The sequence below is a fragment of the Ailuropoda melanoleuca genome, chromosome 4 (assembly GCF_002007445.2).
Source record: "Ailuropoda melanoleuca isolate Jingjing chromosome 4, ASM200744v2, whole genome shotgun sequence".
Taxonomy (NCBI): domain Eukaryota; kingdom Metazoa; phylum Chordata; class Mammalia; order Carnivora; family Ursidae; genus Ailuropoda; species Ailuropoda melanoleuca.
The window spans coordinates 113022388-113041305 of record NC_048221.1 but is presented as its reverse complement, the minus strand read 5'-3'; the positions used below and the strand labels follow the sequence as shown (position 1 = coordinate 113041305).

The window sequence follows — 18918 nt, the reverse complement described above, 5'->3', positions numbered from 1 at the left end:
TAAGCAGGCTCCACACCCAGCACAGAGCCTGAAGCAGGGGTCAATCTCACAACCCTGAGATCATGACCTGTGCCAAAATCAAAAGTCGGTTAACTAACTTAGCCACCCAGGCACCCTGCATTACAGATGGTTTTAAGTCAGTATTTTTTCCCTAAAATTATTCGCTTTATAGCTATAAAATTAATATGTTCACTATAAAAATCCAATCAATAGACAAGTCTGGAAAGTAAAGGTCTCTTCCTTACCCAAACTATTACTCGATAATAGGCAATATCAATAGTTTGGCCTATAGTCTACCAGATAATTCTATATAGAGACACATTTTAAATAATGTATAGATCTCACAGAAGAATATGAACGGAATCATATTACACATACAATTCTAAAACCTGCTTTTTTCACTTACCATGGACAACTTTCCATATCAATACATACAACTCAATCATAATATTTAAATAATATTTCTCTGTGTGCATCTATCCACTACTGAAGACATTTAAATAGTTTTCTCTTTTTCCCTACTAAATCACTTTAGAATAAAGTCTCTCCACATTAGGTGGGAGAGACTATCGAGACTATTCTAAAAAGTGAATTAAATTCCAATGATGGAATCTTTTGCTAGATAGTAACCTCTTTGTAAAACTGTTTACTTTGGGGTATCTGTGGTACTTTACAATTGTGAAAGAGAGAAATCTATTTCACTTAAGTTTTGTTAAGGACAAGTCTGGGTGTGAATGTCTGAAGATAAGCCATGGAACTAATTCCTATGGTTTATAAGCCCCTCTCATTCAAGAAGATGGGCCTCCTTTATATTTTTGTTTCCACAATATAACAAACACCCTGAAAACCCTGAAAACAACACCTAGAAATGACAGAAAAGAATATTTTAAATAATCTTTTAAATTCCTAGCTAAGTTAAAAAGTAAGAGACTCTCCCAGGAGCCAAAAACAAAGAGGAAATGAAAATCAGAATGGTAAAAATGTGAAATATTCTAGCTGTCTCTAAGGGAAAGGCCAATCTTAGTAAGCTGGGGCTTTAGTTTTATCCCCTACATGGGGAATAGAAGAAAAGGCTATTGATCTGTAGAGGAAGAGTTAAAACAAATATGCCCATAAAACCAGAACCTTCAAAGGGCTACACCCTCATCTTAAAAGGGCAGACAAGGACAAAGAGAAGACTAGGGATTTTGTGTCATGGCCTGGGATCTGGATAGGGGAAAATATCTTCTAGATTCTGTCACCACAGGCCTCTTCTTCACTCAGGTTTAGGATTCAAAAATATTGGATACACCGAGGTGTTGGAAAAAACACCACCACGACCTAGACTACCACCACTGTGGAAGGACCCACTCTAAAAAGCCATGTGGAATTCCTGCTGAAGACGATCTCGGAATTCAAAATTATAAAGTAAGTGGATGAAAAGCAATTCCCCATAAATGACATAATAGAATGTGGAAAACTGTTAAAGAACAATATTAAACAGAGAGAAAAATGTTCAATGGAAAAGAGAGAAAAAAATGCTTATATTGGGACAATGAAAGGTTCCAATGCTAGTTCTTCAAAGAAAGAGTAAACAAGAGAGAAGAAACTCATGAAAAAATATAAATTCAGAATGTATCCCCCACACACATGAATTTGGTAATTCAAAACATGTCCATGAATGCTTTGATAGTTTCCACCTCAAGTGTTGGAACTTAATTCCCTTCCTGAGTATGGGCTAGACAGAAACGACTTGCTCTAAAGAACAAGATATGGTGGAAACTTCTCCCACTACATCATAAAAGGCTTTGTGGCTTCTTCCTTGCTCTCTGAGAGGGCATGTCTGGCGAAGCCAGCTGCCATTTCGTGAAGACACTCAAGGTGTCCTACGGCTAGATCCACATAGTAAAAAACTGAGACCTGCCAACAGCCATCAAGGACCTGAAGCTTTCGGCCAACAGCCATGTTAAGTGAATTAAAGTGAAAGTGAATTCTCGAGCCCTACTTAAGCCTGCAGAGGACTGCAGTCCCAGCCAACAGCCAGACTGTAACTTCATGAGAGAACTTGAGCTAGAATTACCCAACTAAGCCATTCCTGAATTCTTGACCCTCAGAAACTGGGACATAATATTTGCTATTTTAAACTGCTAAATTTTGGGATCATTTGTTATATAGCAATAGACAACTAATACAGTTCCCTCTTGTAAGAAGATTTAAATTTTTTAAAAATCATATGGAGTGATGGCATTAAGAACAGTAAAACAAAATATAAAAATTGGTTTAATGATACTTTAGAAAGCAGAAATTAAAAAAAACAGAAACAACAAGGAAAAAGCAGGCTTTGCAAATTTTGCATGACAGATCAAAATATGCTTTGCATACACCTATAAAAAAGCAAAATCCCACAAGCATTAGGGTTATTAGAAAAGAAGAACAACTCTTTCACTAGATGAGGTAACCCAAGTTAGTACACTACTCCCACAGAATGACAATGTGATAAAAGAGAGAAGAGAAAGAGAAACACAGAAAGAAACTGGAGGTATCTGTCTTATGAGGCTGTGCAAGTAGACAGCACTACAGACTAGCCAAAGAGGAGTATACACATCGCCACGAGGAGGTCATTTGGTGGAAATCAGGATGCAGTCTGGAGTGAACAGAGACTAGGGCTTTGTATAAGCATGTAAATCCCTTGTATGTATGTTTGAGAATATCCAGGGTGTTGCAAAATTATTGTTTCTTCCATTGACCCAGTTGCTGAGCAGTATAAATAAATCAGTATTAAGAAATTCATATTACTTTGTTATTTCCAACATTTGGTTGAAATGGAATGTCAACGATCATGATAAAACGATTTCTGTAACTAAACTCGTCTTCTTGCTTCTTCATGAAGAAAGCAGAACCAGATACCTAAGAGCAAGCATATATATATACCTGATGGAATTACTTCAAAATCCGAGAAAGACTGAAGAAAGGTATGCTTAAAAAACTAAAGATGTAAAAGAAGGAATGAAAAATTACAAGAGAATAAGACACAAATATAAAATGAAAGGAGGCTTGAAATAGAATCAAATACTTTCTAGAAATGAAAAAATACAGTCACCAAAAATTAAAACAGCTGTACTAACTACAGCTGTAAAATCAGTTAACTATAAGATGGTTCTAAGTATCCTCAGTGCTGTACTGAGGGATTAAAAAGTGCAAAATATACAGCTGAGTTTAAGGGACACAGAGAAGACCTAATGTATATCTAGCTGACATTCTAAACAGAGAGATCAGAGAGACTGGGGAAGAAAAGATCTGAAGAGATAATAACTGATAACTGTCCAGGCTTGATGAATAAACTAAATCCTCTCTGGTAAGCAATTTAGGTCGAAAGCAAGAAAAGTAAATGTAAATCCATGTTTAGATACTAAAAACACCAGAAATTAAGAGGAAAAAAAATCTTAAAGTCAATTAGAAAGGAAGATTACCTGAAAAGGATTAATATGTAGTTAGAGTGACGGAAGATACCAACAACTATAGAAGGTAAAAGACAGTGGTCTAATATCTTCAAAATGCTGACAGAAAATATCTGTCTATGCCCCACTTAAACTATGATTGAAGAGTGAGGGTCAAAGACTGAGCGTGCTCCCCTGGAAGACCCAGCTGAAAGAACTTCAGGACGAAGGAAATTAAATGAATAAGTATGAAAAAAACCAGTAGGCAAATTAGTCCAAATTAAGACAAAAAAAAGGAAATAGCTTTTTGAATTTTGAATAGCTTCCAGAAACACTATGTCCTGCAACACAAAATAATGCCAAATATTTCTCAAGTTTCACTGAAACTTTGAAATCAAAATGTCATTAATTAAAAAATTCTCAAATATAAAGAACAGCCATACATAATAAAAAAATATTCTCAGAAAAGAAATAACTTTTCAAAAGCAGAAATGTTCTCATGTTCTTCCACCTGGCTTTCAGGGCTCTCCGTATCTGACCCTATTCCCCAAACAGAGACCCTACACCAATGACAGTGACCTCACATGTCACACCTGCATGTCACTGTACTACTGTCTCATCTCCTAGGATGTACTTCTACCTCTTCTTTCTACCTAGAGTGTACGTATCTTTTAAAGACCAATTAAAAACCCATTTTCTTCATTAGCCTTTGAAAACAATTCCAGAAAACTATCATTTCCTTTTTCCCATTCCAACTGTAGTTAGTAGTACTTTAAAATGCTATTACGTTACTCTTTACGGTAAGTAAAATCTACACCAAGAAGATACGGTAAAGTGAAGTGAAATGGAGGCAGTAAAATTCCTACCCAAATAGTCCTTTAACATCTGCTTTATTACAATCAACCCCAAAACTACTTAAGAGGCCCTAATGGGGAAACCTGAGCACAAATCCCATATCAAGAAAAATAAAAAAATTTCCCAAAATATTTTCTCGTAAAATTGACATATGACTTATTAAGACAGTATTTTATTTTACATTAATCAAAAAGCACAGCTCCGTAAAAGAATAAACCTACTCTGCAGTTTGTGACAATAACCCACAAACAGAACCAGGATGGGACAGAAAGAGAGAGAAAAAACCGTATACACTGTTACTGTACTTCATACATCTTTCTTACATACTCCACTGAAATCTCAATTAAAAAAGCTTTAATAATTTTTAACTCCCCAGAATCTAGTATTTAAAAAAGTAAACAATCTGATGCTTCTTAAATACATGAGAACAAAAATCAATTATCTTCATATTAATACTATTCATGTATTAATTGGATATTCTTTTGGCTTAGTGTTAACCATCAAGGCCTTTACATGTTTCTTACAAACCTGAGTTTGAAATTTTGAACTATATATAATATGTCTTCTTTAGAATTAGCAAATAATTCAACTGCACATAATTCTGCAACTTACAGTGCAAGTGCTCCTTTCATCCGTATGGATCTTAAATTCTTTTATATTATCTAAACAATAATAAAACATACTTTCCTCAAAACAACATTAGTGCTTTAATATAGTAAATAACTATACTTTAAGAAATTCTACTTAATGTGTATAAAACATAACTTTTGTCTTACCATGATAAATATCCTGTAAAGAACCACCTCCACAAAACTCCATGCAAATCCAAAGTTTATCTCTCCTATAAAGAAAAAATAAGCATGTATCACACTGTTAGGATTAAAATTATGTGAGGTAACAAGTATTTTAAGGTTGTATCCCATAACCTTGAAAAACCACATACATGCAAAGTGCTATGTAAGAAAAAAGCTAGTTAATCTCTATGAGTAAAAGAATGACTTAATATGTGGTTATACTCAACCCAAGGTTTTAATCCTTAAAAATACACCATTTGTAGGATATAAAAATGTCATCAGGCACACCCAAATCAGAGGAAATTTCCCTTTAGTTAAAAGCTTCCCCTCCCCTATAGCTTACCCATCTACCCCAAGATAGTATTATAAAAGTTAAATGTTAATTAAAACATTCATACCAAAAACTATGTAGAAAATTCATTACAGAATGCTAATAAATCTCAAAGCATATCACTTTAATAGTGCTGTCATTAACAAAACAGACAAGATGTATACTTTATCCTCGCATCTATTCAACAAAGTTCTTTCCAAAATAATCTGTTAAAATTTATCACTGTGTTTAGATACCATTTCTTTCTCACACTCACTTAAGATACCATAATCACAGTCACAGGAGAAATGATTAGCAAAGATTTAATGGTTTATTCCTGTTCAATCTTCAATCTTCATTACTTCATCTCAAAATGTACCAGGATATATACTATTCTTAGGGGACAGAAATGGAATAGGAAGTCTGAACTCAGGAAGTTCAATCAAATGCAGAAGATTCTACCTTACTATGTCTGCCTTTCTCACCACTGCATTCACAGGAACTAGAAGAGCCAGCAAACGAATATTTCATAATTGAATGAATGCAGCAGTGACTGAAAGAATAAACATATGGATTAGATCAAGAGTCAGCAAACCACAGCCAGTGGGCCAAATCTAGCTTGCTGCCTGATTTGTACTGATCAGAAACGAAGAATGGTTTTTATATTTTGAAATGGTTGGGGGGCAAAATTCAAAAGAAGACTACTTCTTGACATGACAATCACATGAAATTTAAATTTTAGTGTCCATATAAAGTTTTACTGAAACACAGCCACACTCATTTATGGCTACTTTTGAGTAACTGTGACAGAAACAGCCAAAGCCTAAAATATTTACCATACAGTCTTTTACAGAAAAGACTCCTGGATTAGATTATAACTTGATTAAATACATAATCCAGACACGTATAAAGTTCTATGAGAACCCAGAAGTAAGAATACCTAGGGAAGTCAAGGGAAATTACAAGGGAAGAGATATTATTTGACTTGGGTCTTGAAGTTAAAGTAGGAATTCGTCATAGACACAGGGAAGGGGTCTGAGCAGAGAACGAAAATTTGAGAGAAGATGCCACACTTGAGAGATTGTGGGTGATTTAGTGTGAGTGGAACACAGACTAGTTGAGACAATGGCAGGAAAGGGAGCGAGAACAGGTTGGGTCACTCTGTAAAATAATGCTTGGTTTATAAACTCCTCAGTTTAGTTATCTTCATCTGGACAGTCTCTACATTGTCAATGTCTTTTAAAACGTGGGCACCAGATTCAAGTATTATTCTAAGTGTTGCATAAACAATGCAGCTGTTATCAGGAGTAAATCACACATGGTGGTGGTGGTGAGATTAACCAGACCTAAGAGGTGAACTGACCTGGGTCAGTGTGATGGGACAATGCAGCATGTAACAAGGGAACACAAGTATCTGAGCACGAAGGTCAGCAAACTTGGAGTACAGAGTGAAAAAATACTGTGATTCTAGAGGCAAAGCTGAATATCAAGAAGACCAGAAGAAATCCGAAGTCACTTTTGTATCTAAAATTCCCAGGTGGTCCACACACCAACAAAATCGAGGCATGACAGTATGGTACAGTATGAGCTAGTGGCCCTGTGGCCTGCTTTTGAGAACTCTGAGAATGGATGCCGGGTGCTGGCAGATGTGTGGCCTTCTCCAAAAGAATGAAGGCATTGATGACTGGTGATTGCTACAAAGGGAGAAGTCTAACTACCCCAGAGAATCTAACAATTATCTCCTTTATTTGAACACTTATATTTCTATTCACTTGGCTAAAGGCTATCTTCAGGTTCTCAGCAACTGCTCTAACAACTGCTGGTTGGCAAGGCTGAAGTTAACTAAAATCTCTAGATCTTTTTTTGTGTAAAAAGTAGTCAGATGATTTTCTCCAGCTCCACATTTACCTGGTTAATTAAAAATATGCAGAGAACTTCATCCTCATTTGTTAAATCTCATTACTTAAAAACAAAAAAAAGTCTTGATTCACAAACTTTGTTTCTGACATATATCTTATTAGCTCTCCAATTGTCTTCCTTAAAATACTTGAGCACAGACAGTGTGACACACATTTCTAATTGGAAACACCCCTCTGTGCTGCTACCCACACGCTCCAGAAGTGGCTGATTGAAAGACCCTGAGCGGGAGTCTACCTTCCAGAGGCAGCTACTACAAGGGCTTTGCTTTTAAGCTATTTTGATCTGTATGAGTGATTGTACTAATGAGCTTAAGGAATGTTAGAAATATTTTCACTGATGACATAAATGCTACTCTGTATAGATTGCTTACAATTACCATTTGGCACCTCTCTCTCTGCCTTTGCTTAAACTGAGGTGTAAGACTGGCAAGTCCACCAACCAATAAATTTGGAATGCTGCTTTGGCTCCAACTTGATATGTGTAGATGCAGGATACCACAGCCCGTTCTCTCTAGGTTAGCTGGATCCTTCCTCGAAGAACAGGGGTTCTCAAAGTGTGGTCTGGGGGCCCCGAGGAGAAGCCTTTCAGGGAGTCTTTCAGGGGGGCAGCAAGGTCAAAACGTTTTCATAATAACACTAAAAAGCTATTTTCCCTTTGTACTCTCTTGAGAATCCAGAGGAATTTTCCAGAAGCTAGGCAAAGTGATGATGATGTCATTCCTTTGACAGCCACTGCAATGAAGTGCTTAAGTATTCCTTCTCCAAAATTTTCTGAAGTTTTACTTTCTAATATAGTAAATATCAATAGATATAACCCACATAAACAAAAGCTCTTTGTGGTACTCGATAATTTTTAAGAGTGTAAAATAAAAGGGTTCTAATACCAAAATGTTTGGGAACCACTGCTTTAAAATATTTTCACATCTGCCCCAAATCAATCTTTCATGTAAAATCCTGTCCCAGGTACTTGAGGAACAGGTACTGGGGACTTCCTTACATATCTTATAAAAACTGGGGGGGGATGGCTGTTTTGGGGTCTGCTCAGGATAAAATGAAATAACATGTAAACTGCTTAGTATAGGACCCAGAACACAAACCCAATAAATGTATGCTGTTTTCTACTTCTTTTGTTATAATTCATCTTGCAGTACATTTATGTAAGTCACCTAAGCTACTCCTGGAACTGAACGAAGATATAAATAAATAAAACTGGCATTTTAAGAAGATGTGGTCCATATCTACAATGGAATATTACTCAGCCATCAAAAAGAACGATTTTACAACATTTGCAGCAACATGGACGGGACTGGAGGAGATAATGCTAAGTGAAATAAGTCAAGCAAAGAAAGACAATTATCATATGGTTTCACTCATTTATGGAACATAAGAAGTAGGAAGATCGGTAGGAGAAGAAAGGGAAGAAGAAGGGGGAGGGTAAACAGAAGGGGGAATGAACCAAGAGAGACTATGGACTCTGGGAAACAAACTGAGGGCTTTAGAGGGGAGGGGGGTGGGGGACTGGGATAGGTTGTGATGGGTATTAAGGAGGGCACGTATTGCGTGGTGCACTGGGTGTTATATGCAAGTAACGAATCATGGAACCTTACATCAAAACTAGGGATGTACTGTATGGTGCCTAACATAATAAAACATTTTTATTAAAAAAAATACTGTTTACTTTGAAAAAAAACTGGCATTTTCTTTTTCAAGAAAACAAAACAAAACAAGGAGATGGGATTGACTGACATGACTTCTTACTAAAGTCACGCTAATCACCACTTCTTTCTTTTAAGTGCTCACGAATTACCTGATTAATAATTTATCCTACTGGGGTCTGATGACTGACATCAAGTTTAACAGTCTACTTTGTAGAAATCACCTTTGCATTTCTTTTGCAAATTGGTCACTGATGATCACTAATATTTTGGTACCTCTCCTATTTGTCAAAAGACACTGATAGTGGGTACCAATCCTATCTGCTAACTTTACAGTATGATAAGATAAAATTTATGTAAGTCTAAAAGCTTACATTCACTTAAAAGTGTCTAGCTGTTCTATAATTATCTCCTCACCTATGTTGTGTTTCCATCCCTTCTTAATAATGCTTTTCTTACCCTTTCCAATTTGAAAACAATTCTCCTCAGTAGAGAAAATGGACACAGGAAATGAGTTCTTTGCTTTCTTACATATTTCAATATTACATCAGCCTCCACTTAACGCTGTTCTATCCCCTTTTCCCATCCTGCTTAAAAACGTGATTTTCTAGGGGCACCTGGGTGGCACAGCGGTTAGGCGTCTGCCTTCGGCTCAGGGCGTGATCCCGGCGTTGTGGTATCGAGCCCCACGTCAGGCTCTTCCGCTATGAGCCTGCTTCTTCCTCTCCCACTCCCCTTGCTTGTGTTCCCTCTCTCGCTGGCTGTCTCTATCTCTATCGAATAAATAAATAAAATCTTTAAAAAAAAAAAAAACAAAAACGTGATTTTCTAGTCATTCTATGAAAAATAACTTTTCAAACTTAAAAAATCAGAATTTGAAAAAATATATACTATATATACACTTTACTTTTTAAGATGCCTAAAATATTTTCAATTTATAACATTCTATTAAGTCTGGTATTATTATCAAAAAAGGTTGACTATTCAGAGTCTATCAGAAAAAGGACTTCCATCTGTTCCATGAAAGACCCTCTTGTGATGACAAATCTACATCTGCTTTTGGTCATTCCCCAAGCCATCTGCCTAATAGGAAAAGGACTCAAGTCAATTGGCCCATTTTACTCAGGCCAGTACTTTATAAAATCTTTGTCCCTAGGTATCTGAATTGAAACCACCACTGAGGTAAATATTCGAGGTATCACTAAAGGTATCAAATTTCCTTAGAATTCTTTTTTCTTATTCTGTAAAGTTGTCTATCTTATAAGGAATAGAAAAATAAATAAAGGGGGGAAGTTCACCACTTTAATCTCCTAGTTGAATGCGTACTAGAGCATACAGGAACTAACACTCTAATATTAATTCTATTTCACTGAACTGACAATCTTACAATTTCTAAAACATACTTTTTAATCTTCCCACACTTTTTAACACATCAGACTTTAAACCAATTAAATACAGAATTATTTATATATTTTGCCCAAATATAACATAATTTAAAAAGTAAAATAAAATGTGAGCAAGATCACCAAGAATCCGCAGCTCTAGAATGTCTGCTAGAAACTGGCATACCAAATCATTCTTGCTGAGATGGGATGGCCAGCCATGGCCCCACGCTGCAGTCCCCTGATCCCAGTACTTAACTGTGGGTTATCTTGCTGAACAAAAGCATTTCCCAATAGCTACTCCACATATTCAGCAAAATAATTCAACTCCTAACTAGAACTATCAATGTGAAAAATAAAAAGTTTAATAACTGCTAGCTGTTTTAATATAGCATAACTTATTTAATGTGAACTGAATTTAAAATGTTCTGGTGTATTTTTATATTTTTTAAAGATTTTATTTATTTAGAGAGAGAGCGTGTGTGTGTGTGTGTGCACACACGTGAGTGTGAGCAGGGGGAGGAGCAAGGGAGAGACAGAAAAAGAATCTCAGGCAGACTCCCGAGTGTGGAGCCCAAACAAAGGGCTCGATCTCACGACCCCCGAGATCATGACCTGAGCCAAAATCAAGAGTCTGATGCTCAACTGACCTACCCGGATGCCCCAGTGCATTTTTAAACAGACATGCAAAAACCACTGCCTTCCAAAAGTTAAAGGTAATTCATCTATCTGCTTCCCTTTTAACAATGAGGGATAGTTCTGTATTCAGGGATACAAGGTAACCTATTTATCTATAATTATACCTAACAACCCCCAGTTCAACCTACTAATTTCCAAAATAGGTAGCAAACCTATGGGAAGTATACTTCCCATAAAAAAAAATCAATGTACAGTTAAACCAGTTTTAGAAATGTCATGTACTACAGTCTTCTCTTGGAAATTAAAATGCCACTGATATATTAAAGGCTCTAAGAAATCCTGCAGTGAGGCAGGGGGAGCTGACAGAAGGAAAGGAGGAAAAGGTGAGGAGAGGAGACAGCAGAAAGGAAGGAAGAATGGAGATGGAGAAAGCTGGGAAGTGGAGAAAGGGGAGGAGGAAGACGGAGATTTAAAAAGGGGAGCAGATAGGAAAGGGGAAAGGAATAAGAAATATAACTTCTTTAATTTTGTTTCGTTCACTACTTTCCCGAATTATTTATTCCATAGACCCATTTGTTCCGTAGGAAACACACTAGCAATACCGGTATAAGGAGGTATTCTCATAAGAGAGTTCCACCAAATTTTTTGCTTAAAGCAGTGGTTCTCAACTGGGGGTGATTCTGCCCTTGAATATTTGGCAATGTCGAAGACATTTTGGGCTGTCATAACTGGGGAGGTGCTACCAGCATCCAGTAGAGGCCAGGGACACTGCTAACTATCTTACATGGGTTTGAAGTAACTGCTATTACTACTACTCCTATTGTACTTGAAGGAAACAAATGATGCTTGTGGCAGTATAACCAAAAAACTAATAACAAAATAGGAACACTGTAGAAAACTGGTGAAATCAGTATGAAGTATCTTAGTTTGGCTAATGGTATTGTACCAAAGTTGATTTCTTCGTTTTGACAAAAATACCATGGTTACATAAGAGGTGAGCATTAGGGAACACTGAGAACTCTTTGTACTATCTTTACAACTTTCATGTAAATCTAACATGTTCCAAAATTAAAAGTTTCCTTTTTTAAAAACAGGTAGTTAGTTGTAAATTAAAGTGAACTTAACTATAATCTTTATTTCCATAGTGTGAGCACTCAAAAAAGCATTTCCAGTTATTAAGATCCTGTGGTTTCTTTCCCTCTCCAGCCTCACCTTTAGCTCTAGAAAAAAATTTCTCCCAGTTTCTATGTAACTCAAGACACGACCATCTCTTTCCTGGATTACTATAACAAATGTACTGTAATAAAATGAACTTACTCCCTTTCTCAATCCCCTACACACCAGGTCCATCCTCCACAGAATATACCACTCTGTGTTAAAATCTTTAGAGAGTATGCTCAATACCTACACGTCCTAATTAAGGGATAAAAGGTTCCTTTTTGGCCACATCTCCATGGCTTACCTACTGCAACTACCCCCTTTCCTTTTTTTTTTTTTTTAAAGATTTATTTATTTATTTATTTATTTATTTATTTATTTGACAGAGATAGAGACAGCCAGTGAGAGAGGGAACACAAGCAGGGGGAATGGGAGAGGAAGAAGCAGGCTCATAGCAGAAGAGCCTGATGTGGGGCTTGATCCCATAACGCCGGGATCACACCCTGAGCCAAAGGCAGACGCTTAACTGCTGTGCCACCCAGGTGCCCCACACCCTTTCCTTTTAAGCTCTAATATGAAACTATTAGTTGTCTCCTGAGAACATCATGATTTTTTTCATGCATACATTTCCTTTGCCAGAAATTATGATTTTCTACTCCCTTACTTTGACAAAATTAGATTTTCTACCATCTTCATCACTTTGGATCTTACATGGAAATTATTATGGCACCCAGCATATTATGATGCAATTATTTATTCATGTGTATTTCTTCTATTAGATTATGAACTCCTATAGGCAAGGGGTGTGTTTTATCTGTCTTTACATCTCAAAAAACCAATATAGCACTCTATACATCCTGAGAAATGTAAAAACACTTTGTGAATAATGGTGGTGATTTACAAATGTTAGGAGATAAATTACGCTCACCCTAACTAGTACTCTTGATTTCAAAGGTTTAAAATATCTGATCCAGGGGCACCTGGGTCCCTCCGATGGTTGAACATCTGCCTTCAGCTCAGGTCATGATCCCAGGGTCCTGGGATCAAGCCCCATGTTGGGCTGCCAGCTCAGTGGGGAGCCTGCCTTTCCCTCTCCTTCTGCCTTTTCCCCTGCTTGTGCTCTGTCTCTCTCTCTCTGAAATGAATAAAATCTTTAAAAATAATAATAATAAAATATCTGATCTAAATGAAATTTTTTACCGTACGGTTCTGATCTATTGGCTTATCTTTTGAGAAGCATTTGTTGTTTTTCAACTGCAGCTTTAAGAGTTCAAACTGGAGAGAATTGTCTCAATTTTCTTAATTTGTTCTGAAAGGATATGTTGGGCTAGGAATGCTTAGAAGGAACCTAAAGAGTCATTATTCACTTAAAAGAAGCAATAGTTAAGCTCTACTGGGAATAAAGAATAGGTCTATGATGATTTAAACCTGTTGTTTTATAAATACACACAAATCTACAGAAAAAATATAAACCAAACCAGGACTATTTACTTTTGTAAACTTCAGAGAGAAATTTTGTCCATTCAGTCCTTCTTGTACAGTATAGGTACTTAAGCATTTAAAAGACAATAGGCTTTTAATGATATTGAAGAGAGGAGTAGGGAATGCTCTATTAAGAATAACACTAGTGGGGACGCCTGGGTGGCTCAGTCGGTTAAGCGTCTGCCTTTGGCTTGATCCCAGGGTCCTGGGATTGAGTCCTACATCAGGTTTCCTGCTCAGCGGGAAGCCTGCTTCTCCTTCTGCCTGCCACTCCCCCTGCTTGTGCTCTCTCTCTCTCTCTCTGACAAATAAATAAAATCTTTAAAAAAAAAAAAAAAAAGAGTTAACACGAGGTATTCCGTTTCTCAGGAGCTCAGTTTCAGTACTTCTTCAGGAAATGAGCACAGCTACATTATTATAAAAGAGGCTTCTGAACTTAATTATATGCTGGTCATCTATTCATTAAATTCATAGAATAAGTGTGAGTTCCTGAAGGGGAAATATATTAATGGTAAAACCACATTAACTCAATTTCCTCAATTCTTTTGTCTTAATTTATCATAACAGGCTATAATGGCAATAAGAAGGAAGAAAGTTGCTAAGAACAGTATATATTTTAGGGGGTTTATATCAAGTTCAAAAAAATAAGCTCATTGTCTTTTGTAAAACCATTTGGTAATGAGAAGGAATCCAAGAAACCATGTTCCCTTTGAGATGAAATCTGGCCTTCCCAGGCTGAGTACTATGGTACACCAAAAAGACAGCCAACCAGGGATCTGCAGGGCCTGGTTTAGATCCATCCATCTTTGGATGACCTTTAAAGAAGTCACTGACCCAGCACTCCATTTTCTCATCAGCAAAAAGCGTGGGCCTGGTGACAAGACCCCTTACTTAGCTCCTTCCAGCTCTAACACCTTGCAAGTCTAATCATTAGTATTCCATACTCTAAATTTGGCTGAGTCTGGACTTTAATTAGGAGAAAAGGGAAGAATCACTATAGAAAAAAGGAGATAGAGAGAGGATTAATTGCTATTCTGTGTTATACTATTGTTTGCTTTCCTATCACTTTCATCAGCTATGCCAGTTACAGAATAAAATCATCTATTTAAACCAGCATTTCTTATGTTAGGTCACACAGCTCCAAACTAACACAGAAAGCTCTATTGAAAAAAATGACTCTAATTCTGTCTGTTTTACTTTGGTTTCTGGGCAATTTTGCTCTGCATATTCTTATATTTGGATTAAAAGTACCCTTTAAAAAATTCATCTAGCTGTACATAAAACATAAATTGTGTATTTTCTGTATGTACGTTATGCTCCAATAAAAAGTTTACTTTAAAAAGGATATTCAGAATATAGTCAGATACATTTCCTGAAATCTAGAAGTAAATACAATTTTTGTTAAGCATAACTTAATTGGCTCTCTCGTAGCACGTCTAGAAGTAAAAGTTAATGGGTGTGTCACTAAAGAGTTGCACTATTTTGCTCCAAGCCAAAACCAAGATTTATCAACAAAAATGGATATAAACTCAAGAGGAATTCACATTTTAGTGGGTAACAAGAACAAATTTTTTTGCTGCCGAATTTGTGTAGGAAGACTCCCCTAAGTAACCCAGACAGTCAAATGTCCGGTTTTAGTTTAGTGTTAGGGTTTTTTTTCCGGGGGGGTGGGGGGGCACTGGCAGTTTATTTCCAGCTCTTTGGCAAGAAAGAGAAAGACTAAGTCAGAAAGAACTAGAACTTGAATCTGTCAGTAACTTGAAATTAGACTATAAACTAAACACTTGATATTAAACTCTCTCAAGCATCTTATTTATAAAATGGAAATAGTATCTACCAGAGTAGTATCAGTGTTGTTGAAAAGATCAAATGAGATACTAATATGATAACACTTAAAAACAGTTAAGAAGCAGAAATAGTAATAGTAGCAAAAGTAGCAGTAATAGGGGTTAGTATTTATGAAGCATTATATTTTAACCACTGTTCTTAACACTTTACATGTATTTACCCATTATCTTCATAGTTATCATGTCATGTATCTATAACTATCCCCATTTTATAGATGAGGAAATGGAGGCTCAGAGTGGTTAAGTAATTTGCTAACAAGTCATTCAGTTAATAAATGATGGAGTCATGACTCAACCAACCCAAACAATCTGACTTCAGTACTCGAGCTCTTAACTACCGAATATGCTATTGTCTCAATGGCAAAAGGACCAAGGTTAACATATAAATGGATGGGGCTATCCTGGAATAATAGGTTAAGCTTTGAATGGTCCCATAGTTTCAGAAGACTCGGACCATGTTTGAGAAATACTCTTAGATCAAAGACCTGTTTGTCCTTGGGGGAGAAAAACATTTCGTGATGCTTCTCAATTGAGTGTAAGTAGGTCATTTTGTTAGGACCAGTACCAGTAAAATCGCTTTGAAGTGATGATTTTAATGTATTGGCACAATTGATTATTTTTATCACAAACTTCACTGTTTCTAAGGCACTGGCTGGGTGACTCAGTCGGTTGAGCACCCACCTTTTGGTTTTGGCTCAGGTCATGATCTCGCAGTCAGGGTGTCAAAGCCTTGTGCTGGGATCTGCTCAGCACAGAGTCTGCTTCAGATTCTCTCTCCCCTGTCTCTCCCACTCACTCTCTCTCTCAAATACATAAAATCTTTGTAAATAAAAAAAAGAGAGAAAGAGAGAGACTGTTTCTTTGACCTAATACAGTAATTGCTTGTGCTGGGTCTGTCCATAAAATAAAGACTGATGCAGAAACTGTGTTAGGTAACTGTTTGAACCTCTCATCATTAAAGTGGTTTTAAATTGGCTGTTATAGGACCCATTCAAAATGTGTTAAGAGTCATTGACCTGGGCGTAGTACCTGTCCCTATGTTAACTGAAGTCTCCATTAAACCCACTCTTCAATCTTAATGAAGGTGGGGCAATCAAAACTGTTCAAGAGTGGTTAGAATCAAGAAGAGTTGGTCTGGTTGGCTTTTTGCGAGCTGGAAAGAAGAGAGGGCTGAACTGCCCTGTCTTTTCCATATATGCTGTGACTACATCAGAAGAGAAGTGGGTTTTTTTATACCTGGATCATAGGACAATGGAAGCTGCAATAGGCTACTTCCTTATATATCTTACAGTAAAGCAGAATAAAATGTTGAAGAGTTTTTTTTAATTCATAAGAAAACATTTTCCAATCCTCCTTTTGAGAGGAACCTTAAAAACAACTAGGTCACAGCATTCAGCTCATAACTGCACACAGAAGCGAATGGAAAAACAGGATTTGACCTCGAGGTCATCCCCTATGGACTATGACCTGGTGAACCCGGCGTGGTCCTGCCAAACCAAAGAGGCCGCAAATTCACGATCTAAGTTTACTTTACGATCTGGGAAAGTTAAGAATCAGTGAAATAATTACAGTTCCTAGTCCTCTGGACAAAATGAAGGGAAGGGATGACGCAGTACCCGGAGGCCAGAAGCACAAAAGGAGGAAAAAGTCTCCACTAAAACCCTAGCCGTTAGAGGTGTTCCTGACTTTCTAAATCCACCCAAGTCCAGAAATAAGGGGCAGTGTGATGGCATGGTTAGATCTCTAGTCTACCACAGGAAGACTAAACGTAAAGGTCAATTTTTACTCGCCAGCCTCCTCACTGAAACCACATCCAGAATTCCCAAGAGTACAAGAGACAAATCACAGACTGGTCACAGAATTAACATAAACAGGTCAGAAATAAAAATTTCATTCACATGAAAGTATTCTGTATCGTCAAAGCATGAAGAAAATTACAAAACATGCGATTAGAGCTAATTTTATTTTGTTAAACATATTAGGTGATGGGAAACAATGTACCTGAGATAGCTTCCAAAATAAGCCACAATATTTGGGTGTTTACAGTCTTTCATCATAATAATTTCTTGCTGTACAACTGCAAAGTCTTCTCCTAGAATAAAAAACAAGCATGTTGAATATTCAGTAGGGTAAGTTTCAAAAGGTCAACTTGTTTCAAAACATAATAGATAATGTTACTGACGTTATATTTAATTACAGTTTCAATCTTGACAAAAGTACAGTGATTAAAAGCGTGAACTCTGGTCCCAGACTATCTAGATTCAAATACTAACTCTGTCCCTCATAAGCTGTGTGAGCTTGAGCAATTTACTTGACCTTTCTGTGCCAATTTCTTCCTCTGCAAAATGGGGACAAAAATAATCATAACTTGTCTCATACAGCTGTTGGAAAAGTTAAATGGGCTAATATATGTAAAATGCTTAGAACAGTGCCTGGTACAGAGTAAGGGCTATAGAAGCATTTGCTTTTATTAATATTATGCCTTGGACATAATCATCATATAATTCACTAGAAAACATAACATGGCTTTTTTCTTTTACTACCAAATAACACTTAATACAATTTGAGCACAAGGAAGTAATTCTTTTTTAAGTTAGGGCAGGAACCCTTATACACCAGGAGTGTCAAATATACCTCCCCAGGCTCCTGAGCTGAGAGGCCTACCCTCCAGCAGTACTGGATTACCAGATGGCCCACATAAACAAGCTTCTCTTGGATTCAAGGGCCTTGCTCCAACTGCACTGGGATGCAGAATGCGATTCTATTTAGCCTGGTCGGACTATTAGTAAATAATCGCTCTCCTTCTACTCCCTTCTCGCCCAAATTCTTCAAAATAAGATCTAGCAATCCTATAGCCGTGTCACATGCTCTGGCTCCTGAAAGAACACTTGTGATAGAGAAAAACACAACTGCAGTGAACGCAAATGTGGTGAACCAGAGACTGTGCAGAAAGAACAAATGGAAGTACTTACATCCTAATGAAAGTAGCTGTGCATTACTAATTCAGTTTTTAAAGCATTATATATTATGAACAGCCTAACTAAAAGTATACTGATAGCAAAGTAAGAAACAGGTTTCCTAAGTTAAGCTCAAATCGTATCAGGTCATTATGTCAAGTCCTGACATGGCATTTTCCTACTCTAAACATAGCTGACCCTTAAAGTAGCCTAGCCATGAACCATTTGAACCCTGTGTCAAAACCCCACCCTACTGCCCCAGTTACAAGGGATGAAGTAACAGAGAAAAGACAGTATGTCGGGTTCTTAATTTCTGCAATGAAGTGAGTACAAAGTCAAAGATTTCCAAAGGAAGAAAAACAGGAAATTTCTAGGTTTCCAAAACTTCAGAAGAAAATCACTGAACCAGGATCCTCTTCTGAGTTTACTTCACACCATTAAGAATTCCTGATTCTCATTATATAGAAAAATCCAATTAGAAATAATAAATTTAAATAATCTAAT

General features: G+C 36.8%; 1 protein-coding gene across 4 annotated transcripts in view; it reads right to left on the bottom strand.

Moving 5' to 3' along the window:
- MAP4K3 (mitogen-activated protein kinase kinase kinase kinase 3) overlaps positions 1-18918 on the bottom strand; it is a 185445-nt gene that overhangs the window by 69158 nt on the left and 97369 nt on the right. For all 4 annotated transcript variants that reach the window (XR_004625031.1, XM_034659618.1, XM_034659619.1 and 1 more), the window contains 2 exons: positions 17459-17549; positions 5048-5112 (listed from right to left, as the gene is read on the bottom strand). Coding sequence is in view for 3 of the 4 variants with exons in the window: in XM_034659618.1 (XP_034515509.1) it covers positions 5048-5112; positions 17459-17549 (156 nt within the window). In the remaining variant the exon portion in view is untranslated. The remainder of the gene's footprint in view (positions 1-5047; positions 5113-17458; positions 17550-18918) is intronic.